We start from the raw sequence: 23,456 nt of genomic DNA on the forward strand, positions 1-23,456 counted from the left end.
TTTAAAGCTCTGGATACAGAGCTTTTTTTTTTTTTTTTTTTTCAGAAAATACAAGATTTCCTTTTATTAAGTTGTTATTTCTTGTTCCTGTATTGTTGTTTTTATATCTTTTTATTTTTTCCTCTGTTCCTGCTTCCTTAGCAGTTTCTCTAGTGGTGCCCTGAATTAGATTATTTGCATCTTTGCCCAAGACTCTCTCCTCTGACAACAATTGTTGAAAAGAAGATCCTAGGAAAGTCTAAATGATGCATGTTGGCATCACTGACTCAATGGACGTGAGTTTGAGCAAACTCCGAGAGACAGTGAAGGACAGGGAGCCTGGTGTGCCGCAGCCCACGGGGTCGCGGAGAGTCGGATACGACTGAGCGACTGAACCACAGCAAACGACTGTTTGTAAATGGTTGCTTTCATCCTTTGTAGGACCTGGAGTTCGGGAGCAGTTACAGAGTGGCAGGACCAATGCCACAGGCAGCCTTGCTGAGCCGGAACAGGTCGTGTCGTCCTGCAGTGAAGCAAACAGCTCGGTCAGCGGCCTGGCCCTCTGGAGGCAGCAGCTCTGTGCGGTAGCCAAAGTCCGCTTCCTGAAGTTGAAGAGTGAAAAGAGAGCGATGCTCGCCATGTGAGTACCTGCGAGTTTCAGACTCATGTGAGCCGTGTGCTGTCAACAGCGTCAGGAGAGAAGAGCTGCCGTGAGAGAAGCTGCAGCAGCTGCATCTGGTCTTTGTAACACAGAAGCGAGGGTTTCTTTAGCTTTTCATTTCACATTGGAGTGTGCTGTTGTGTCGCTATGTTGAGCCCAGTTCTTCTGTGACCCTGTGGACAGAAGCCAGGCTCCTCTGCCCGGGGGATGTAGCCAGTCAACAGCACTGTGACTGTTTCAGGTGGACAGTGAAGGGACTCAGCCACGCACACACGTGTCCACTCTCCCCCAACTCCCCTCCCACCCAGGCTGCCAGGTAACCCTGAGCAGAGTCCCCTGTGCTGTACAGCGGGTCCTTGTTGGTTATCCATTGTAAACAGAGCAGTGTGTTAGTGTCCATCCCAAACAACCAAGCATCCCTCCCCTTCTTCCTCCCCTCTGGCAACCATAAGTTCACACAGAAATCAATTTTAATTGCTTTGGTGGATATGTAATTAAACCAGATAAAGTTTGGGATTTTTCTTTTCATTTTGACAGAATCTGCTCTGATCAAAGGGTTGAAGTAGTTTTCCAGAAGCTTGGAAGTCAGGCCCTAGGTTCTAAGGACTTGCCTCTTTCCCTAGAGCGGCTCTGTGGCTGTTTTTATTTTAGCACAAAATTCAAGTCATTTCCTGGAACTTACCTGTAGAGCTCCAGGCCCTTTGTTAAGTAATTCCTTGCATGAGTCCTCTCTCTACCCAGGACACATATTCATTAAAAAATACTTGTGAGCACTCCTGCGTGACACTCTCTGCTGAATGTCACACTCATCGAATAAACACTCATCGAATAAACCAGACATGAGATTTGGCTTTGGAGGGTGATTAGAAGTACACTAAAGAAGCATAACACAACAGCCAGGAGATGGAAGCAGCCTAGATGTCCGTCGACAGATGAATGGAGAAAGAAACTGTGGTTCCTACATACGATGGAATATCACTCAGCCATAGACAGGAATGAATCTGAGGCTGTGCTAGCGAGGTGGATGAACTTAGATCCTTTATGCAGAGTGAAGTAAGTCAAAAAGAGAAAAAGAGATACTGTCTATTAATGTATATGTATATCTATGGAATCTAGAAGGATGGTACTGATGAACCTGTTAGCAGAGGAGGAATGGAGACACAGACATAGGAAGGAGAGGGCAAGATGAACTGAGAATTGCTCTGACACATACCCCCGCCGCGTGTGAAATAGAGAGCTGGTGGGAGCTGCTGCGTGACCCGGGGACCTCCACCCGGTGCCCTGTGACAACCTAGTGGGGTGGGGTGGGGAGCGGGGAGAGGGAGGCTCCAGAGGGACAGGACCTGTGTATACTCATGGCTGATCCACGGTGTTGTACAGCAGAAACCAACACAACTTTGTAAAGCAATTATCTTCCAATTAAAAAAAAAAAGCAGAGTGCACAGTTAGACAATATCGTCAGCTGCAGCACTGAAACTGAAGTTGCTCAGTCGTGTCCGACTCTTTGTGATCCCGTGGACTGTAGCCTACCAGGCTCCTCAGCCAATGGAATTTTCCAGACAAGAGTACTGGAGTGGGCTGCCATTTCCTTCACTGGTACAAGAGAAATGATGTCCAAATGGGGCTTCCCAAAGAAGAATCTTACGTGAGAGAGAATTTGAATTTGGTGTAAGAAAATGGAGCATGCAGCTAAGGAAAGAAAGGAGGATGAAAAAGCAGGCAGAAAAAGCAGTTTGGAGCATGGAGATACGTGAGGAGAGAGGAAGAATTGGAATTAATTTCAGGTAGCTGACATCCTGCAGCACGGAATGTACGAAAGAGTAAGAATAATGTTGATAATACCCTAAATAGAGCTAAGGAGTTTGGGCTTTATACAAAGTAAGGAAATAATGAGGTTCCTTTATTATTTTTGAATGGGTGATTGGTATAACTAGGACAGAATGCCAAGAAACGTAATTGCGCAACCGTGCAAAAAGATCTGGAAACAGTAGGCACTGGAGACAAGGAAAAGAGACATTGAGGGCAGTTGGAAAGAGGTCAGGAAAGGGCTCATTCAGGTCCAAATTTGCAAAGTAGGAGAGAGGTTTTGGAGGCAAGCAGTAATGATGATATGATAAGCAGAAAATTTCAGCCATTCGGAAAAGGGACATAAGGGAGAGAAATAAGCAGAAACAGACTGAAGTTCAAGCTCGAGCAAATGAGAAAACGTCATTTACAGAAACTGGGAACAGGAAGGGGAAGAGGTTCAGGCCGTAGGACGCCTGGGTGCTGGCCTCGTGCCAGCTTGCAGCGTTCCAGAAAAGATGGCAAGCAGGGCTGAAGCAGGACGAAGAAGTGGGCACTAGAGAGAGATTTCAGAGTCGTCCGCAGCCGACTTCGTTAACTGGAAAGAAGTGTTTAGAGGTGGAGGGGAGGTGGTTTAGAGATGCAGGGAGACCCAGAACGGGCCCGCACGAGCCACCTCACGTCAGAAGACAGGGAGGAGCGCGGGAGCGCGTTCATGCGCTCACCAGTGTTCGTGACTTATCTCTATTTTTGCACTGTTACCTGCTTGAACTGGAAAACCCACAATGGCTGCTGAAGATGAATTGTTCTCTTCTCCATTTCCTCCTTGCAGATTTCTGCTTTTCGGCATTACCTTTGGTCCTCAGCTTTTGGAGCATGTGTCCTATCGGTTACACCAAAAGAGCTATGCTTGGGGACTGTCTCCGAACATGTACTTCCTCTCCCCGGGACAACCACCTCGAGCCCCGCTGACCCGCTTACTGGTCATCAACAGAACAGGTGAACGTGGGGCTGGACACACCGGCTCAATGTTGATTCGTGTTGAGAGACTCCCCTAGACCATAGGACCCACGAGGCGAAGAGGAGTTCTGTATATTTTAGAAAAGTGTAGGTGAGGCCAAACAGGAAACGAATTCCAAAGTGAAAAATGCAAGGTCGGGAGTTTGTTTTTAAAAGCGCATTTTGCAAGTTTACTCAAACCCTAAAGCATGTTGCACACAGCAGCCGAGGGGAATTTAGGAAAGGGGTTACTGACTGGTTTCTGAGGTCGTTCTATAACATTTTTTAAGTACTATGCAGTTGTGAGCTTTGGAGAAAAGAAATATTTTCCACATTTCTAAGATGGAAGTTTAATATGGTCGAGGATTTGAACGTTAATTTTAAGTGGCAGTTGCATACAAACAGAAATGATAGGTAAATGCTTCAGCTGTAGGTAAAGCAAGTTTGACGTTTCCTTGACACCAGAATGGATTTTAGTCCCACGGCATTGGTTCTGCCCTCGTAAGGAAATCCTTAAGAGTCCTTATTATGGTATGCTTTGAGTGACATCATTTAGTGTTTTAAAAAATATTCCTTTTTGTGTTTTACTTCATTTTTGCTTCTTTTGATCTTACCCGCATGATAGGGTCAAGCATTGATGACTTCATACATTCACTGAGGCACCAAAACATCGATTTAGAAGTGGATGCCTTTGGAACAAGAAATGGCCCCAATGAGTCATTGTACAACGGGGCCATCACTGTGACAGGAGATGGCAAGGTATGCTGGGCTCTGCCGCCCATCTCATCGAAGACAGGCAGGAACGTGCGGTTTGAACAATACATACCCACTGACACAAGCAGACGGGACAGTTCTCATTTTTAGAGGGTGATTCATTCTGCACATTCTTTATTTGTAAACTGAACGTATCACATCCTGAAACAAAGCCTACCGCCGTGTTTAAGTGAGGTTGCATTATGGAGTTTTATAGTGAGTGCTTAAAGTGAAAGTCACTCTCTCATGTCTAACTGTTTGCGACCCTACATGAAATTCTCCAGGCCAGAGTACTGGAGTGGGTAGCCTTTCCCTTCTCCTGGGGATCCTCCCAATCCAGGGATCGAACCCAGGTCTCCCGCATTGCAGGCAGATTCTTTACCAGCTGAGCCACAAGTGTTGCTGCTAAAAATCACATGATGTGTTTTGTTTTAGTTTAGGCATAAATAGTCACACAGCTAATGCTGTTGCAGTTGGTAGGGATCTAAATACTGAGCCCCTTGCCGTATGTTGGGAATTGATTGAATAATATGAGTGACGGTTCATGACACTCACTGCTTTAGCCTTCCTGTGTTGTCCATAATTTGAAAGCTTTTCTACCATGTACTTTCATTAAATTTTACATTTGCTTTCTGAGGACTTAGAATGCATATTTGCTATGCTTTAGGATCCCAGATTTTCAATAGCATGTAACACCAAAAGGCTGAATTGCTTTCCTGTACTCATGGACATCATTAGCAATGGGATACTTGGAATGCTTAATTCTTCAGAACACATTCAGACGGACAGAAGCACGTATTTTGAGGTAAGCGTAGTATTATCTCACTTTCGTAGGTCATGAGACTCTGATGCTGGGAGGGATTGGGGGCAGGAAGAGAAGGGGACGACAGAGGATGAGATGGCTGGATGGCATCACTGACTCAATGGACATGAGTCTGAGTGAACTCCGGGGGTTGGTGATGGACAGGGAGGCCTGGTGTGCTGCGATTCATAGGGTCGCCAAGAGTTGGACATGACTGAGCGACTGAACTGAACTGAGCTGAGACATTTTCAGGGAAATACTTGAAATGCTGAAATAACAGGGTAGTTTTTATGAACTTATTCTTGAATGTTTATGTTTTATATGCAACTAAATTACATATATATTTATATGTACACACATGTGTATGTGTATACATACACAAGCAATATTTAGCAATCATTGCAAAGCACTATAACTTTAATTGGATGACAAGGCCAATGAACGACAGAAATACAATTAACTGGGAAAAAATGATGCATTTTGGGCTTATATCTGTTACCATCTGTGGCCCTCAGTAGTGGGACCTAGTTAAACAGCCAGCATCTTAAATCCCAGGCTTTGTGACCTTGTAACAACTGAACTTTTGTAGGTCTAGGTTCAACAATCCACCAAAAAATGCAGATAAAAAGCTTATCCTGGGGCTTCCCTGGTGGCTCAGTGGGTAAGAATCTGCGTGCAATGCAGGAGGCAAGGGTTCGACCTCTGGTCTGGGAAGATCCCACAGGCCACAGAGCCACTAAGTCTGTGGCCACAAGTACTGAGCCTGTGCTTTAGAGCCGGGAGCTGCGAGCCCCGAGCCCATGCACCCGAGCTCCACAGCAGAAGCCGCCGCAGTGAGAAGCCAGTGCACGGCAAACAGAGAGGCGCCCAGGCAGCAGCAAAGACCGGGCACAGCCACAGATAAAAGCAGACAGGAAGAATGATAAGGGAAGACCGAAACTCGATCACAAAGCTCCCTTAAGAAGGAAACAAGGCCATGTTGGCAGGAGGTGTTGGGGCTGGGTTGCTATAAAGACAAGTGACGGGGCACATGGAAAACCAGAGGCGCTCGGTAATTGCACGTACTCTCATTATTGAGGTTAGTGCTGTTTTTCTTGGGAATTCTTCAAGTTTCCACTAAAGAATGTTCAGCTGTGACTAGACCAGGGACCGGCTGAATTAGAACTAGAAGACGCACGTGTGTAAAACACGACTGGCCGGCCATGCCCGGATCCCGAGTCAGACGCTCACAGGGGGTGACGGTGTGCAGGTCCGTATCTGCGCGCCACCCCTTACGTCCCTCTCTGTTGAGTCGCCCTTTGCCTCCTTTAAATGACGCCTCGGGCATACTCTGTAGCTCACGGGTCACTTTCTGTCGTCAAAAACTACTCCAGTGCTGTCCAAAACCTCAAGTTCTTGTCCGGTTCAAAGACTTGGTCAGCAGCAGCCTCGCGGGCGCGGCCTGGGGTGGGCTGTCAGCGGTGGGAGGCGCACGTTCCTCCCCTTCAGCAGTCTACTCTCTTGGAGCCGAGAGGAGAGTGGCCTCGGTCTGGAGCACGCCTTGCCCCTCCTGAGTAAAATGCGGCGGGTGCTGGCCGTGTAGACGGACAAGGACGAGGTGCTGAGGGCTACCCGGCCGTCGGGCTGTGGCTGCCCCGGTCCCCTCTGCTTGTGTGGTGGCCCCCACCGCGGGGACCTGTGTGGTGTCTAGGGGAGGGTTTAGCTTGGACCCCCGGCCCTCCTGGAGATGAAGACCCACTCAGCCTTGCAGAACAAAAGTCCCCTCGGGCTGCAGGAGAGACCTTCACACCATCCTGCTTCCGACGGGTTTTCACTGTTTAATGTGCCGTCGGTCAGGTAGCGGGACAACTGTGTCTCGTGGGTCTAGAACCTCTAACTTAGGGTTTACTCCATAAAATTCAGCTACTTAAGGACACTTTGTAATATACAAATATAAGTAAAATATAACTTGCTTTCCTTTCTTAGAATACATTTTAATGTTAAAATAGTTTAAATTTGCCGGTAATTTAAAATTTAAATAGTTTGAATTTACCAGTAATAAAGAAAATGCATTAATCTTCAAATAAATATTTTGAAACTTTAAAGAAGTTATATTTAGTAACAGTTTTATCACTGCAGTGTCTTAGTTTCGGCATTAAATTATGTGGTAACTTTAAAAAAAATGGGTTTACTACAAAATGTTTGCTACCTACCAGCCTAGCTGACCTTGGGTACCTGTGTAGATAATTTCTCTTAGTGTGAACCCTGTCGATTCCTCCCTGCCCCCACTCCTGGTCTGCTCCAATTCTGCAAGCCCATCTGCCTTGAGTCTAAAGCAGAGAGCTCGCTTCCGACCCCACTCATGACTTTAACCGTCCATCAGAGTGTCCTGAAGAGTCCCCCACTGGCCACCGTGCATGCCCCCGCCTGACCAACCACCCAGCTGGCATCAGGAGTCTCCGTGGGCTCCTCCAGGCCAAGCTCTACACACCCTGCCCGCAGATCGACGTCCTCTAACACGGACAGAATGTGATGTTTATGAACCAAGTTTTGAGTGAGGGGTCAGCCATTGAGACTAATTATGAATTTTCCATTGCCAAAGAGCATCCTTGGTTGCTCACAGGGTAAAGAACCTGATGCAATGCAGGAGACCTGGGTTTGATCCCTGGGTCAGGAAGATCCCCTGGAGGAGGGCATGGCAACCCACTCCAGTATTCTTGCCTGAAGAATCCCATGGACAGAGGAGCCTGGTGGGCTAGAGTCAGACATGACTGAGCGACTAACACACACTAAAGATATTCCAGATCTGGAAAGCCAGCAGGGGTGACCACAGGCAGAGACCAGAGACGCTGAGGCGGACCTGGGTGCACTTTCGTCCCCTTATCTCAGCATGTGCCTCCCTATTCAGGCAGTGCTGACCTGCTGCAAGAGCTCAGAGGGGCCCTCCGTTTAGGAGGGGCTGAGAGAGTGTAAGCGGCTCTCAAGGCTCAGGGTCCTGACCTCAGACGATGAGCAAAGCAGTGAGGCAACCAGTCACCAGTGAGATCAAGGCCTCGAGCCGAACCCAAAGCCCTCTTTAACCTGTACAGGACTTTGAGCCACTTTAACTCAATGCTTTTATGTGGAGTGTGGGCTGACCATTTTTCTCCAAGCCCAGACACCTACCTACTCAATCATTCATACCCCCCGGCACTTTGAAGGCATTTGAGCTTTCTCCATTATGTTGAACGAGACAAATGATTCCTTCTACATGTTGAGCTGAACTGACTTGGTCTCAGGTTCTGAACATAGCGGAGTAGCTTCCCCGTTGACAGCCCAGGACCTCTGTCTATTAAAATGTCAGCCTCAGTGCAGTCAGCGTAGAGCTGGGAGAAGAGGCTGTGTGATTATGCCTCCCTTTGTTAACCATGGGGGTCTAGTCAGTTCACGAGATGCGATGGAGTTCGCTTCTTCGTGAATCAATCAGGAGGCATGTTCAAATGTCCCAGCCGCTGTAACACACGACTAAAGAAGCAGAGTTGCAAACAGGACCCTGAGAAGTGCTCTGGGTAGTTAGACCACTTCACGCATTGAAATGATTTGGTTTAGAGATAGTATAAATGAAGTCTATACCTGACCGCCATCAGCTGACGTGTTCGGCATGATTTCAGGAGCACGCGTCTTACGAGCACGGGTACCTGGGCATGGCCTTCTTCTGGATCCCCGGGGTGGCCTGCTTTGCTCCGTACATCGCCATGGGCAGCATCGGTGACTATAAAGTAAGAGCAGCTATCTAGCCGCGCCCTGCTCCATACCCTGTAACACCCACACGGAAAGAGTGAGACGGGATATATACATGCAGACAGACGACTGAGTCGCTCCGCCGCATGCCTGAAACCAACACGACATTGTCAATCGACTATACCGCCATATAAAATAAAAATTAATAAAAGCCGAGAAATAAGAAAAAATGCAAAAGGGATTAAGTAAAATTTCTCAAAGTTTCCTTCCTGACGGAAAAAAATGTTTCCTATACTAAGTAGTAATGATAATAAAAAGCAAAAGTCCTTATTTGTTCTTTTATATTTTTTTATTGGAGCATAACCGCTTCACCACGTCGTGTTGGTTTCTGCTGTACAAGGTGATTCAGCCGTATGTACACATATATCCCCTCCTTCCTGAACCTCCCCTTCCCCACGCCACCCCTCTCCCCACCCCTCCCCACCCCGCCCCCGCGTCACCCCAGAGCCGGGAGCTGAGCTCCCCCCACCCCTCCCCCTCCCCACGCTACTCCTCCTCCCCTCCCCCCTCCCCCGCCCTTCCCCCCTCCTCCACCCCTCCCCCACCCCCGCGGGAGCTGAGCTCCCCCCACCCCTCCCCCTCCCCACGCTACTCCTCCCCTCCCCCCTCCCCTGCCCTTCCCCCCTCCTCCACCCCTCCCCCACCCCCGCGGGAGCTGAGCTCCCCCCACCCCTCCCCCTCCCCACGCCACCCCTCCTCCCCACCCCTCCCCACCCCTCCCCCACCCCCGCGGGAGCTGAGCTCCCCCCACCCCTCCCCCTCCCCACGCTACTCCTCCTCCCCTCCCCCCTCCCCTGCCCTTCCCCCCTCCTCCACCCCTCCCCCACCCCCGCGGGAGCTGAGCTCCCCCTCCCCACGCTACTCCTCCTCCCCTCCCCCCTCCCTCGCCCCTCCGCCCTCCCCCACCCCTGCCCTGGGTCACTCCAGAGCCCCGAGCTGAGCTCCGTGCGCGGCGCAGCAGCTCCCGCCAGCTCTCTGCCTCACACACGGTAGTGTATATGGGTCAGCGCTACTCTCCCAATTGCTATGTTCTTAGCACCCCGCGACCCCGCCCCCATCTTATGACCACGCACGTATATGTGCATCGTGCGCCTAATTTAAACAATGCTTGAAACAATGGAGGGTCAACCATTTGAATAAAAGCTGGGCGAATATACGGAAGACGCTATTCGCCTTAAATGAGAGACCTCAGGAAGGGTAGCTCAGAAGGGACCATCAGCTGGCTGGGAACCGCGGATTCTGTCTGGCGGGTTCTACTTCCCTGCTGACACCATCCCATCCCCGTTCCAGACGGAGGCGAGGTTCTCCGGTGTAACAGCCCTAAGCAATGCACCAGAGTACTTTGGCTTATTGCTAGAAAGAGTGTCCCTTTAAAGCTTCTTTTGGAGAAGATTCTATAAAAATGTCAGGAACCCACGATAGACTTTCTCTGCATCCACGGTGCTTCCGTGCCAAAGAAGTTCCCTCCTCGCGTTTCCACGTCCTTAGCGTCCTCCGCTGGGGTTCCCGCTGCACCGCTGAGCCTTGTGAAAGTTCAGCAGGTGCTGCTGGTGGACTCAAATCAATTTTCACTTACCCTGCTCTTAAACTATCCTTCTCTTGAGCAATTTCTCCCATAAGAGGCAAAGCAAGATGCCAGTTATAAGTATGCTGTTTACATTCGGCATAAAGCTTAAGAATCTTCCAGGAAATTGTGCACCTCCTTCTCTTGAAACTCTGTGCAGCTTGCAAAGCTCCACAGTGTCAGAGGCATCAGTAGCTTTGACAAGAAAAGAATAAGAATCTTCTCACCGCCGCAATGCTGTGTAGATCCCTTCTTCCTGGAGACAAGGTGGCATACAGCGTTATCAATGCCCCTGAAATAGGGCAAGGCACAGTGTCATTTGCTAAATTAGCATAATATATAAGAGAGACATAGAAATGAATGCTTTTGTGCTGCATATTTGCAATTTCTCCAGCCTAAACTATTCAAAAACTTTTGACGATTCTTTTGCTTCTTTATCAGAAAAAAGTTCACTCCCAGCTGCGGATTTCAGGCCTCTACCCTTCCGCTTACTGGTTTGGGCAGGCGCTGGTGGACGTTCCCCTGTACCTCTCGATCCTCCTTCTAATGCAAATAATGGATTACATTTTTAGTCCAGATGAGTTTGTGTTTATCATTCAAAACCTGGCAGTTCAGGTAAGTGGCAAAAGTTATCAAATGGCTTTCCTAGACTACTTTTCATAAATGCAATTACATTATTCATCTTCAACCAAAGAACTTCCCATTATGTTTGTTATAGCTTAGTTCTGGAAAGCTGAGTTTAAGTTGTTGTTCAGTCCCTAAGTTGTGTCCAACTCTTTGCAACCCCATGGACTGCAGCATGGCAGGCTTCCCTGTCCTTTATTATCTCCAGGAGTTTGCTTAGATTCATGTCCATTGAGTCAGGGATACCATCCAACCATCTCATCCTCTGTCGTCCCCTTCTCCTGCCTTCAATCTTTCCCAGCATCAGGATTTTTTCCAATGAGTCAGCTCTTTGCATCAGGTGGCCCAAGTATTAGAGCTTCAGCAACAGTCCTTCCAGGGAATATTCAGGGTTGATTTCATTTAGGATTCACTGGTTTGATCTCCTTGCGTCCTAGGGTTTAAAAATAAATTTGTATTTAGATAGCATTTACCTTAGGTGACTGTAATATTTCTATTTTCAGACCCTGTGTATAATTGGCTATGTCTCATCTCTTGTTTTCTTGACATATGTGATTTCGTTCATTTTTCGCCGTGGGAGGAAAAATAGTGGCATTTGGTCATTTTTCTTCTTACTTGTAAGTATGCATATGGTGCATGTTATTTTATTTTTAAACTATTTTTAATAATTCTGAGAATATATATTTCAATCTTTGTAGTAAGCATGGTGGTAAATTAATATTGCTTTCAGAATGTTATACTTTGGTGAAACTGTGCTCTTTTTATTTTAGGTCACCCTCTTCGCCATTGTTGCTAATTATCTGAATGAATACAGATTCCTAGGGCTGTTTCTCTGCACTATATTAATACCACCCTTCACACTGATTGGTGTTCTACTCATTTTTTCTGAGGTGAGTAATTTCACGTCTGTTCTGGGATCATGAAATTTGCTGTCGTTGGAGAAAACCTTGGATATGATACAATGTACATAGAGCCCTCAGCCGGTCAGTGTTCGATGCCTGTCTTCAGAAGGTCACTTCACTTCCCACAGGCGAGGGTCACAGTCTCCAGGAGGAAGCCCCGCCATGCTTTATCAAGGTCAGAGGCAAAGGCACCGTGGTGGAATTTTGGAGTTCTCTTGATCACTCTCACACCTGGGGGCAAAGGACCTACTGGGAGGTGGCAGAGATGCCCTTTTTCTATTCATTCCGGACACATGAAGTTTAAGTTTCCTAAGAGATGTGCAGTGGGAAATGGCAAGTGGTCACCTGACATAGGAGCCTAAAATTCAGTGTGTGCATTCAAAACAAAAGCTGAACCCCTGAGATTCACATGCTTATGAGTGATGTTTAAAGCCACAGGACTAGCTTGTATGATCTACAGAGTAAGCATTGTTAGATTGAAAAGAAGATGAAGCATTTGACTTTGAACTACAAACTTTAAAGATTGGGAAGAGGAGGACTCCACAAACCAGTTTAAGAAGGAGCCTGTAAGGGAGGAGAAAAAAAAGGAAATTTGTGCACCAGAATCTCATCTCTGAAACCCCCCTGAACACTTAGGATAAATAAAGATGTGTGTCAGATGGCAACAAAGCATGCTTCAAGAAGGATGGAGGGATTCATCTAATGAGCGGTCTAGAAAGATGATAACTGAGAAGAAACTGCTGGGCTGGACCAGATTAGAGTCCTTGGTGATGTTCACAAGACAGGTTTCAGTGGAAGGGTGGACACGAAAGCTCAGAAGGAGCGAGCTTAGTACAGAATGCAGAGTGAAGAGCTAGTGAGGTGGTTATAGACACATAGTTCTAGGAGCTTTGCTAAAAAGAGTACCAGTGAGATGGAAGAGTGGATGAGCAAGAATAGATTTAGGTTTAAGAAAGGAGATACAGTGCTGCTTTGAGAGAAATTTTAGATGGAAGCCAAGTCCTTGACGATCTGGGAAAAGATGGCATAGAGAGCACAAGTTGCCGGGGGTGGGAGGGGTCCCGTCACTAAAGCTGGAGTCTTCCAGACGCAGATGGAGAGGATGGACGTGTGCACCCAGGGCGGGGCGGTGGTGGGACGAGAAGGGTGGGGCAAGCCGAGAGAGTAGCGTTGACAATGTACACACCAGCGCGTGTAGGACAGCGAGCTAGCGGGAAGCTGCTGTGTAGCACAGGACGTCGGCTCAGCGCCCTGTGATGACCTAGAGGGTGGGCTGGGGAGGGGGGCAGTTCAACAGGGAGGGGAGGTATGCATATTCGCATAGCTGATTTGCTCTGTTGGCCGGCAGAAACCAACACACACAGCGTTGTAAAGAGATTGTACTGATCTTGGCCCCGTCCCATTTAAAAAAAGATGCCACAGGAAAAAAACAGATCATGACCAGAGCATATGGAAACTGAAATGTTCTCCTTTCTCAGGAGAAAGGGTAGATTGTCATCTGAGTGAAGCGAAGGGAGGTCTTGGGACTTGGAAGGTGGAAGAAAGATGTGAAAAGTTGTTTCAGAGGGCAGGTCAGCAGAACGGAGACAGCGGTAGAGGACCCCCCCCCCACCGACCCTACTTTTAAGTGAAGTCAGCAGAGATGCTTCTTTAATCTTGTCAGGAGAAGCGGGGAGTTAGGTTTTGTCACATGAGTGTATGTTCCTCGGTTCTTGGTCTCGTCACAACAAAGATCTGGAGGGACGGGCATTAAGCCCCCTCGGCGTGTCACAGCTCTCAGGTCTTGGATGGACCGTGTTATAGCTCTCAGGTCTCCAAGGGACCGTGTTATAGCTCTTAGACAAATCAGTGCTACAGCTCAGTGTTACAGCTCTATTTTATTTAGAAGATAGCAGGAAAATCCATCTTCCAGGCCTGAGGGCACGTTGATCTAAAGACGAGAAGGAGAGCACCCCAGCGCGCAGGAGAGAGAGAGCTGGCTCTGGCCCCTCTGTGTATATGTTTCTCTCTCCCTGGGCCTGTCCTGTGTAAACTGGGCCAGCCAGGAGTGCTGCTTGTTTCCCCGGAGGTCCTCACTCCGGTTCTCGGAACTTCTTTCGTTTCATTTTCGCGAGCTTTTCCCTTCTTTGTCTGTGGCCACCGCCGTTTTGGACTCCTCTTTCCTGTTCTGCCCGCCTGACAGTTTGACCAGGGATAGGGTTTTGCCCGATGAGTTGATGAAGCGAAGGGTCAGGGGCAGCATTTCTGTATAAAGAGGGGTCAGGACAACGGACCGTGGCGTCTAAGCTCGGGAATGAGGAAGGGGAGGAGACGAGGGGGTCTGTGGACAGAGGAGTGGTGGGTGGAGCGTCACCAACTCCAAGTTATAGAGAAAGGATGCTCGGAGTAAAACTGGTGGCAGACAGGGCAAAGACCAGGGGGCCTGAAGTCGATTTTGGATATGACCCAGTCCTTGGACCTGAGCAAGATGACGTCAGGATCCTGGCAGGTCATCCAATATGAAAACAATCATCTTAGACGCTGGATGGCTGTGGTGGTTAGAGATTTACTACATCGGATTAAAGATGCTCAGAAAAGAAGTCTTGGGAGATACAGCTTGAGAAACAAAACAGATCCTTTGGCCCTCATTCACAAAAGAGTTGGGAGAGCTTTTAAATAGTACTGATGAAAACCACGCCTTTGAGTGTGTGCAGGTGAAAGGCCAGGTGAAGAACTTTGTCTTCTGGCTGAGGGACGGTCACAGGCATCCTCCGGCGCAGGGGCAGCGGGTGGCGGGGCAGCGTGGCGGCTCTATAGCGCAGGCGTGGCGAGAAAGGCAGGGGTGGGGGGCAAGTCCAGGCACGTCTTGCCCTTGGCTTCAGTGGGTCCCACAACACCAGGTTTCCGCCAGCAGAGCAAATCCTGCTCACGCCTGCCCAGACGCACCTGAGCTACAGCCAAACTCAGGTTAGCAGGTAGGTCACCAAGTGACCTTGGAAGCAAGGAAGGCGCAGTTAGGAACTGACTCTTACCTGATGCAGAAGAGGACTCAGGTAGAATGCAGACGAGTCACTTAACGGGCATCATTTTTTGTGGGAAGAGATTCGCACACAGATCAAGATGCATGTGAACACCCCTTTCTCCTCGTTTCACAGATTTCTCCCGACTCGGTGGATTACTTGGGGCCTTCAGAGCAGCAGGTTGCATTTCTGACATTGCTAATCGTAAGAAGACGCTTTCATTTAAATGTTCTTGCCTGAGGGGACACCTCTGTATGCTCTGTGTTAAATGAACAGTTTTGATTTCGCCACTTCAGTTTTAATTCCTCGCTTCCGGCATCTGGCCACTAGTTAACACTCATCACCTGATACTGAGTGGGAAGCCCGAACTCTCAGTGGTGTCGGTAGTACTAGTATCAACTTGTTACTATTTCTTTTCTTACAACAATTTTATTCATTTACTTAAAAATAAACAGAGAAGCCTGCATGGGCTCTCTCTGGTTGCAGAGAGCTGGGCCGCACTCTAGCTGGGCCGCACTCTTGCTGGGCCGCACTCTAGCTGGGCTGCACTCTAGCTGGGCCGCGTGGCCTCCTCGCTGCCCCGGCTTCTCTCGTGGACCACGGGCTCAGGGCGCTCAGGACTGCGTAGCTGCGGCTCCCGGGCTCAGTTGCCCTGTGGCTCGTGGAATCTTCCCAAATCGGGGATCGAACCCACGTCCCCTGCACTGGCCAGCAGATTCCTCAGCATTGAGTCACCAGGGAAGCCCAGCTTACTATTTCTGTCATGATCTCTCAAGTACAGTAACACAGACTAGGGGAGCTTCGTAAAATATTAAATGTAGTATCTTTCAATCTTGTGAAAATGTTATGAATCCTTAAAAACCTTGAACATGATCAAGCTCCTTAAATCAGTTCCAATATGGAAGTTGCTTTTATACTGATGCTCACTGCGATTGTCTTTCTCTCCCCAGCCTTACCTTCATTTCTTCATTTTCCTCTTTATCTTACGATGTCTGGAAATGAAATTTAGGAAGAAACCAATGAGAAAGGATCCTGTGTTCAGGTTAAGAAAATTCAAATACTATTTCACGTCTTATTTAAATACTCATTGTTTAAAGACATTTTAATACTTCTAATTAGTTGCATAGAAAGTCTTGTGTAAAGTTGTTTTGAAGGGACTGTGTAGAGTCGTTCAGCCACTCAGTCATGTCCGACCTTTGTGACCCCATGGACTGCAGCACGCCAGGCTTCCCTGTCCATCACCAACTCCTGGGCACATCTATGTAAGCAGCTGGATAAGTCTAGGCATCCAGGAAGGAGGAGTAGCTGAGCAAAAGGAGGAAAGTTGGAATAAACACCAGCTTCCTGCAGATTTGAGAAGGCTGCTGGAACCAACTTAGAGGCCTGTGGTGCAGGACCATGAAAACCTAACCTGAAGCTCGGTACTGAAGGGTCTTGGGTAGAGACGTTTAGGGAGGGTTTTGAAAGTTACACGATGGAAGATGAGGACAGATGTGCTTTGAAAACCTTGCCTTACTCAGAAGAGGAATCAAGCTCAAGTCCAGCTTAAGCGAGCAGAGCAGGAGGGGGCGGGGAGACAGCTCTGTTTTAGGGCATCGGCTGCCAGCGGAAGTTTGGGAGAGAGACAGGGAGCAGCCATAACCAGGGGTGTGGGACGATGGAGGAGAGAATTCGGTGGGTAGCAGTCAGAAAGGGTGATTCTGAAACACATTCCCAAGAAGCGACGGTGCTCAGTTACTGGTGAGTGCGAGTCCTGGGCTCTGAAGGTCATGCCTCCGATGATAAGCATTTTGGTCCACTGTTGCCCCAAAGCCTTCAGAATTCTGATGTATCTGTGCTAAAATTATAGTTCCTAGGTTCCTTCCACGTGCAACCCTGCCTCAAAAGCCTTTTCCAGAGAAGTGTGGACTGTTTTATTATTTAAAAAGAAGTCGCGACCAGTAAGGAGCGTTATGCTCAGGCAGAAAGCCAGGAGCAAGGCTGTTTGAAAGGAGAACAGTGTCGACTGGAAACTTAGAGATTTTGCTGTGGATTCTTTACCAGCTGAGCCACAAGGAAAGCCCCACAGCTACTCAATCTGTCCAAATAACTGATCGCAGTACATGCAGAATTCACCACTTTGGTACACGTTTTTCAGCTGGAAACCTCTTAGATTCGCACTGTTTTGCTTGTAGAATTTCGCCAAGGAGCAGTGCTGTTTTTGCAAACCCAGAGAAACCTGAAGGAGAGGATGAAGATGTCCAGATGGAAAGAAGGAGAACAGCAAACGCCGTGGCCGCCCCGGACTCGGAGGAGGTAGAGCCGTGAAATCACGCGTGGGACGCTTGATTCTTTCAGGGCAAGGGGGCCAGTGTGCAGTCTTACTTTTCCGAAAACACGCGAGGCTCTTTAGTTCTTACACATGGAGCCCATCGTTTGACTTCTGTGAATATGCAGTGCCCACAAAGATGAGAGAACCGAGGAACACACACACTGACTTCATGCCTTTTTCAGAGTCATAGTTTTGGCAAATAAAGCTAATCATCACAGAACCAAAGCGAGACTTTGTAAGTTTTCTACACTGAGTAAAGTTTACTGCAAGCAGTTCAGGGGAGAGAGTTCATCTGAGGTGTGTATGTGTTTGTGTGCCTGGGTGTGTCTGTTTATGTGTCTCTGTGTATATTTGTGTGCCTGTGGGTGTGTGTGCGTGAACACACATCTTCACAGACCTACTGGTTGAGTGGATGTCTCTATTCCAGTTTTCAGAGGAAGAGCAAGCAGGAATCATATGATAGAGTACAGATGTCTTTTCCCTGAAGGAATGTATAAGACTGGGGGAGTTTGCTGGAAAATGGCAGTTTCTAGAGGGGAGGGCTGGTCTGACTCATGGTATCGAGCAGGAGAGATCTGGACCCGGGGAGGAGGGAACACACGCTCGTTTCACAGTGAGAATGAAGCTGCATCGGACTTCCCTTGCTTTTCCAGAAACCTGCCATCGTGGCCAGCTGTCTACGGAAGGAATATGCAGGCAGAAAGAAAAACTGTTTTGCCAAGAGGAAGAAAAAAGTAGCCATAAGAAATGTCTCTTTCTGCGTGAGAAAAGGTGGGAACCACTCGTTCTGCTGGCAGAGCCGTCTTGACCCGGGACCGTGAGGTCTCCTGAAGGGCCTGGGAGGGTCTGAATCCGGGGCCATCTGCAGAGGAACCCGGAGGGCAGCCAGCCCTCCTCCACAGGCTACAGCCGAGCCAGGCTGTGGAAAATCTCAGCTATAATTATAATGGTGTTTCCTTGCAAAGGAAGACAGTTCTGTTCCATTCAGACAGACACACAGAAAAGAGCAACAATAAGAACAATGACCAAAAAGGAGGCGGTCCTTCTGTTAAGAAGGATGGACTTCTTTTTTACGTGATATAATTAATTTCACAACAGGGATTAGTTCCCAGGAAGGGACCCCCGGGGGTGCCGCAGTACATCCTTCCTCACCAACAGCAGGCTTTGCAGCGTATTGGTTAAATGCAAAAAAAAAAAAAGCGCTTCAGATTCCAGCTCAGTCTCAGATTGGCTGCATGACCTTGGTCATTTTGCTCTTCATTCTCTTTGCATCTCCGTTTCCTTGCCTGCAAAATGAAGCTAGTGGCAACACTCAGGCATGTGCGTGAAGAATAAGTGAAATGATGCCTGTGGTTTGACACACAGTGAGCCATGGAACAGCATTTGTGTGACTTGCATTGTAAGGTAAAATTCTGAGTGTACCTCTTTCTTTCAGGTGAAGTTATAGGGCTCTTGGGACACAACGGAGCAGGCAAAAGCACAACCGTCAAGATGATAACTGGAGACGCGAGGCCAACCGCAGGGCAGGTCAGTAACACGTGGAAATGCGCTTATCGGTGCTGCCCAGAGCAAACGTTTTCCAATGGCCATAGGGGCCAATCTTAGAAATATATATCTGGTCCTTTCTTATTAATCAATGTGATTTATGCACTGAATGAAGAGGATTAATGAAAACTGTCTCCCCTTAATTCCAAAAATAGGCACTGAAGCCTACGTGTTATCTATACCATGCCTTTTACTGAGTGAAAAATACATTCACAGGAAACATTTGGGAAAGTAAAGCTAAACAGTAGCTTTGTTCATGGTCTTTCTTTTCTTTCTTTCTTTTTTTTTTTTTAGTTATATATCCTGAGAACTTGTTGAATTGGACTGCCAAGATCCAGGATTTATTCAGAAAATAGAAATCTTAGATTAGTGAAAAATTGTCCAAGTTCCAAAGCAAAAAACCACAATAGTATATGAATACAGTGGGGTGCTATGTCTGGGCCAAGTTGTGGAAAGTAATGGACAGAGGACTGAAGTATTGCAACTTTGTCTTTTTCGTTGTTCTTTTTAAAAAATAATATTTATTTATTTATCTGCAGTGGGTCTTAGTCACAGCATTGAACTGGGATTCAGGCATTGAACCTGAAGTTACAGGGCTCAATCCCAGGTTCAGCGATTGAACCTGGGCCCCCCGCGTTAGAAGCACAGAGTCTTAGCCCCCAGGCCACCAAGGAAGTCCCACAGTGTCGCACATTTGAAGGGCAGACGGTGCTGACACTGGTCAGAAGGTGAAGGCCAGAGGGCACGCTCACCACGAGAAGCTGATGATGCTCTTGGTCTCCCTTCCCCTCTCACTCCACGGCAGCCAGAGTGGTCCTTAGGAAAATGCAGAAGTGCTCATACCATCGCCATGCTTATAACCTTGCGGCTGGAGCGCGTGCAGATCCTTCACCGGGGCCGCAAAAGGCCCTGTAGGGTCTGGGTTCTGTTGATGACCCTGCCTCCCGCTAGCCTTCGGTGGTCTTCCCACTGCGAGACCCTCGGGACTCACACCTTTGTGGCCCTGAAAGCGCTCGGCGGGCGCCGTGACTCACCCGCGCGTGTGCTCGGCGGGATCTGTGACTCACCCGCGCGTGTGCTCGGCGGGATCTGTGACTCACCCGCGCGTGTGCTCGGCGGGATCTGGATTCACTCACGCGTGTGCTCGGCGGGCGCCGTGACTCACCCGCGCGTGTGCTCGGCGGGATCTGGATTCACCCGCGCGTGTGCTCCGCGGGATCTGGATTCACCCGCGCGTGTGCTCCGCGGGCGCCGTGACTCACCCGCGCGTGTGCTCAGCGGGATCTGGATTCACCCGCGCGTGTGCTCGGCAGGATCTGGATTCACCCACGCGTGTGCTCGGCGGGATCTGGATTCACCCGCGCGTGTGCTCGGCGGGCGCCGTGACTCACCCGCGCGTGTGCTCGGCGGGATCTGGATTCACCCGCGCGTGTGCTCCGCGGGATCTGGATTCACCCGCGCGTGTGCTCCGCGGGCGCCGTGACTCACCCGCGCGTGTGCTCAGCGGGATCTGGATTCACCCGCGCGTGTGCTCGGCAGGATCTGGATTCACCCACGCGTGTGCTCGGCGGGATCTGGATTCACCCGCGCGTGTGCTCGGCGGGATCTGGATTCACCCGCGCGTGTGCTCGGCGGGATCTGGATTCATCTGCGCGTGTGCTCGGCGGGATCTGGATTCACCCGCGCGTGTGCTCGGCGGGCGCCGTGACTCACCCGCGCGTGTGCTCGGCAGGATCTGGATTCACTCACGTGTGTGCTCGGCGGGCGCTGTGACTCACTCGCGCGTGTGCTTGCTGGTGTGCTTCGTGTTTCTCTGTCTAGACTGAAAGCCCTAGGAGGCCAGGTTAGCGAGGGCTCTCCTCCTCAGTCCTGGGCAGAGACGATACAGCCCCGACGTCGAGGGCTTGCCAACCCAGGGCAGGCCCCGGTTCCCACTCCCAGCTCTACCTCGAACGGCCCCCTGCACGATTCCAACAAACGAGGCTCGTTTGTTTCCTCATGTGTGAAGCAGGCCTATCCAGCTAATGCCCCAGTCAGGTCGGGTGTTTCTGAGGCCAAAATAATTTAAAACACAGAAAATGTAAGCACTGGTAAACATACATACCTGTTATTATTATTATATGGCACCCTCTCTGGCTCATAAAAAATGATAAATGCAAGTATTTATTGATTCCTATGTGCCAGACTAGTGCTGAGAAGCTTCCATTTGCCTTAGTTCAGGATTTCTCAGGTTTGGCCCTGGGGACATGTTGGGGTTTGGGGGGTGAGGATGCTTGTTTCTGTTATCTTCTCTTTTTTTAAACTTAAAAAATATCTTGTTATTTCACATTGCCGACTAACAGTGTTGTGATAGTTTCAGGTGGCCAGCAAAGGGACTCAGCCACACACACACGTGTGTCCATTCTCCCCCAGACTCCCCTCCCACCCAGGCTGCCACAGAACGCTGAACGGTGTTCCCTGTGCTGGGCAGCAGGTCCTTGCTGGTTATCCGTTTTAAATAGAGCCACGTGTATGTGTCCATCCCAAACTCCCTAACTATCCCTTCCCCCAGCCCATCCCCCTGGCAACCATGAGTGTTTTTCTGCATCTGTGGGTCTGTTTCTGTTTATCAGTTCACGGCAGTCACTCAGTCGTGTCCGACTCTTTGTGGCCCCATGGACTGCAGCACGCCAGGCTTCCCTGTCCATCACCAACTCCCCAAGTTTACTCAGACTCATTTCCATCGGGTCGGTGATATCATCCAACCATCTCATCCTCTGTCGTCCCCTTCTCCCACCTTCAGTCTTTCCCAGCATCAGGGTCTTTTCCAAGGAGTAAGTTCTTCGCATCAGGTGGCCAAGTTATTGGAGTTTCAGCTTCAGCATCAGTCCTTCCAATGAATATTCAGGAATGATTTCCTTTAGGATGGACTGCTTGGATCTCCTTGCAGTCCAAGGGACTCTCTAGAGCCTTCTCCCACAGCACAGTTCAAAAGCATCAATTCTTCAGCGCTCAGCTTTCTTCACAGTCCAACTCTCATATCCATACATGACCACTGGAAAAACCATAGCCTTGCCTAGATGGACCTTTGTTGGCAAAGTAATGTCTCTGCTTTTTAATATGCTGTCTAGGTTGGTCACAGGTTTTCTTCCAAGGAGCAAGCATCTTTTAATTTCATGGCTGCAGTCACCATCTGCAGTGATTTTGGAGCTTAAAAAAATAGTCTGTCACTGTTCCCATTGTTTCCCCGTCTATTTCCCATGAAATGATGGGACCAGATGCCATGATCTTAGTTTTCTGAATGCTGAGTTTTAAGCCAGCTTTTTCACTCTCCTCTTTCACTTTCATCAAGAGGCTCTTTAGTTCTTCTTCGCTTTCTGCCATAAGGGTGTTGTCCTCTGTGTATCTGAGGTTTCTGTTTTTAAAGAAGCTCATTTGTACCATTTCTTTTTAGATTCTACACATAATGTCATACGATATTTCTGCTTCTCTGTCTTCCTTCACTCAGTATGACCGTGTCTAGGCCCATCCATGTTTTTTAAGCTTTTTATCCCATATTGTCACATTAGTTGATCAGCACTGTGGCACCAGTGTCACTTTGGACCAGATCATCCCTGTTGTGAAGGGCTCTCCTGTGCATTGCGGGATACTTAGCAGCATCCTTGGCCTCAGCCCACTAGATTCTCAACCAGGACAACCCAAGTGTCTCCATACGGGCCAGATGTCCCCTGGCAGGAGGGCTGGAAAAAACTAGCTTATTTAATCTTCACAATATACTTGTGAAATATCCCGTAATTGTAACCATTTTAACTTTGGAAAAACAGAATCTTCAACAAATACCTGTTCCTAGGGATGCTTGGATCAGTAAATGAAGTCAAGCATTGGACAACCAGGCTTACCAGGTGGCTCAGTGGTAAAGAATCTGCCAGGCAATGCAGGAGACAGACTCGGGTTGGCTGCCTGGATCGGGAAGATCCCCTGGGGGAGGACATGGCAACCCACCCCAGGATTCTTGCCTGGGAAATCCCATGGACAGAGGAGCCTGGAGGGCTACAGTCCCTGGGGTCACAAAGAGTCAGACACCACATAGTGACTAAACAACAACAGTTAGACAGCCAAGTACGCGACTCAGGACTCTTTCATGGACTTGGCACCGAAGTCCAAACTGTGAGAGAAGCTGTCCTGTCACCGCGTGGAGTGTCTGCGTCTTTCCCCAGAGCTGGCGACCACCCACGCACTTCTGGGCTCCTGGCCCCGAGTGAGCAGGAGGACACCGCTGAAATAACGCTCAGCGCCTACACGCGTGGTTTTGGAGGGAAGGTGAGAATGGCCTTGTCTCTGCAGGTGCTGCTCGCAGGGGGCAGCGGAGGGGCGCCCCCGGGGTTCCTGGGGTACTGCCCCCAGGAGAGCGCGCTGTGGCCCAGCCTGACTGTGAGGGAGCACCTCGAGGTGTCGGCCGCTGTGAAAGGGCTGCGGAGGGCAGACGCCGCGGCCGCTATTGCCAGGTGCGTGGGGGGGCCTCACCTGCTCCCCACCTGGGCTGAGACACCTTCACACAGAATGAGGCGGGCGGTGCTGATAGCTCCATGCTGCGGACCGTCTAGACCCAGTTCAGTGTTTTCGCTAGCCTTACGCCTGGAGAGAAAAAGGCCATGTGTTATCATTTCTTAACTGATGTATAGCTGACTTACAATACGGCGTTAGTTTCACATGTACAACAAAGCGACTCAGTCATATTTTTTCCAGATTCTTTTCCATCATGGGCTATTACAAGACACTGAATACAGTCCCCTG

At 49.1% G+C, this 23,456-nt stretch overlaps 1 protein-coding gene across 1 annotated transcript in view; it reads left to right on the forward strand.

Annotated features, from left to right (window-relative positions):
* The window catches only part of LOC128064446 (ATP-binding cassette sub-family A member 9-like), a 62,626-nt gene that overhangs the window by 26,612 nt on the left and 12,558 nt on the right, over positions 1–23,456 (forward strand). The window contains exons 19-32 of the mRNA XM_052657146.1: positions 421–619; positions 3,258–3,424; positions 4,050–4,183; positions 4,845–4,982; positions 8,609–8,716; positions 10,744–10,917; positions 11,430–11,543; positions 11,697–11,816; positions 14,963–15,031; positions 15,778–15,869; positions 17,002–17,122; positions 17,792–17,909; positions 18,574–18,665; positions 23,007–23,167. Of these exons, the coding sequence (XP_052513106.1) occupies positions 421–619; positions 3,258–3,424; positions 4,050–4,183; positions 4,845–4,982; positions 8,609–8,716; positions 10,744–10,917; positions 11,430–11,543; positions 11,697–11,816; positions 14,963–15,031; positions 15,778–15,869; positions 17,002–17,122; positions 17,792–17,909; positions 18,574–18,665; positions 23,007–23,167 (1,807 nt within the window). The remainder of the gene's footprint in view (positions 1–420; positions 620–3,257; positions 3,425–4,049; positions 4,184–4,844; positions 4,983–8,608; positions 8,717–10,743; positions 10,918–11,429; positions 11,544–11,696; positions 11,817–14,962; positions 15,032–15,777; positions 15,870–17,001; positions 17,123–17,791; positions 17,910–18,573; positions 18,666–23,006; positions 23,168–23,456) is intronic.

The sequence above is a fragment of the Budorcas taxicolor genome, chromosome 19 (assembly GCF_023091745.1).
Source record: "Budorcas taxicolor isolate Tak-1 chromosome 19, Takin1.1, whole genome shotgun sequence".
NCBI lineage: Eukaryota > Metazoa > Chordata > Mammalia > Artiodactyla > Bovidae > Budorcas > Budorcas taxicolor.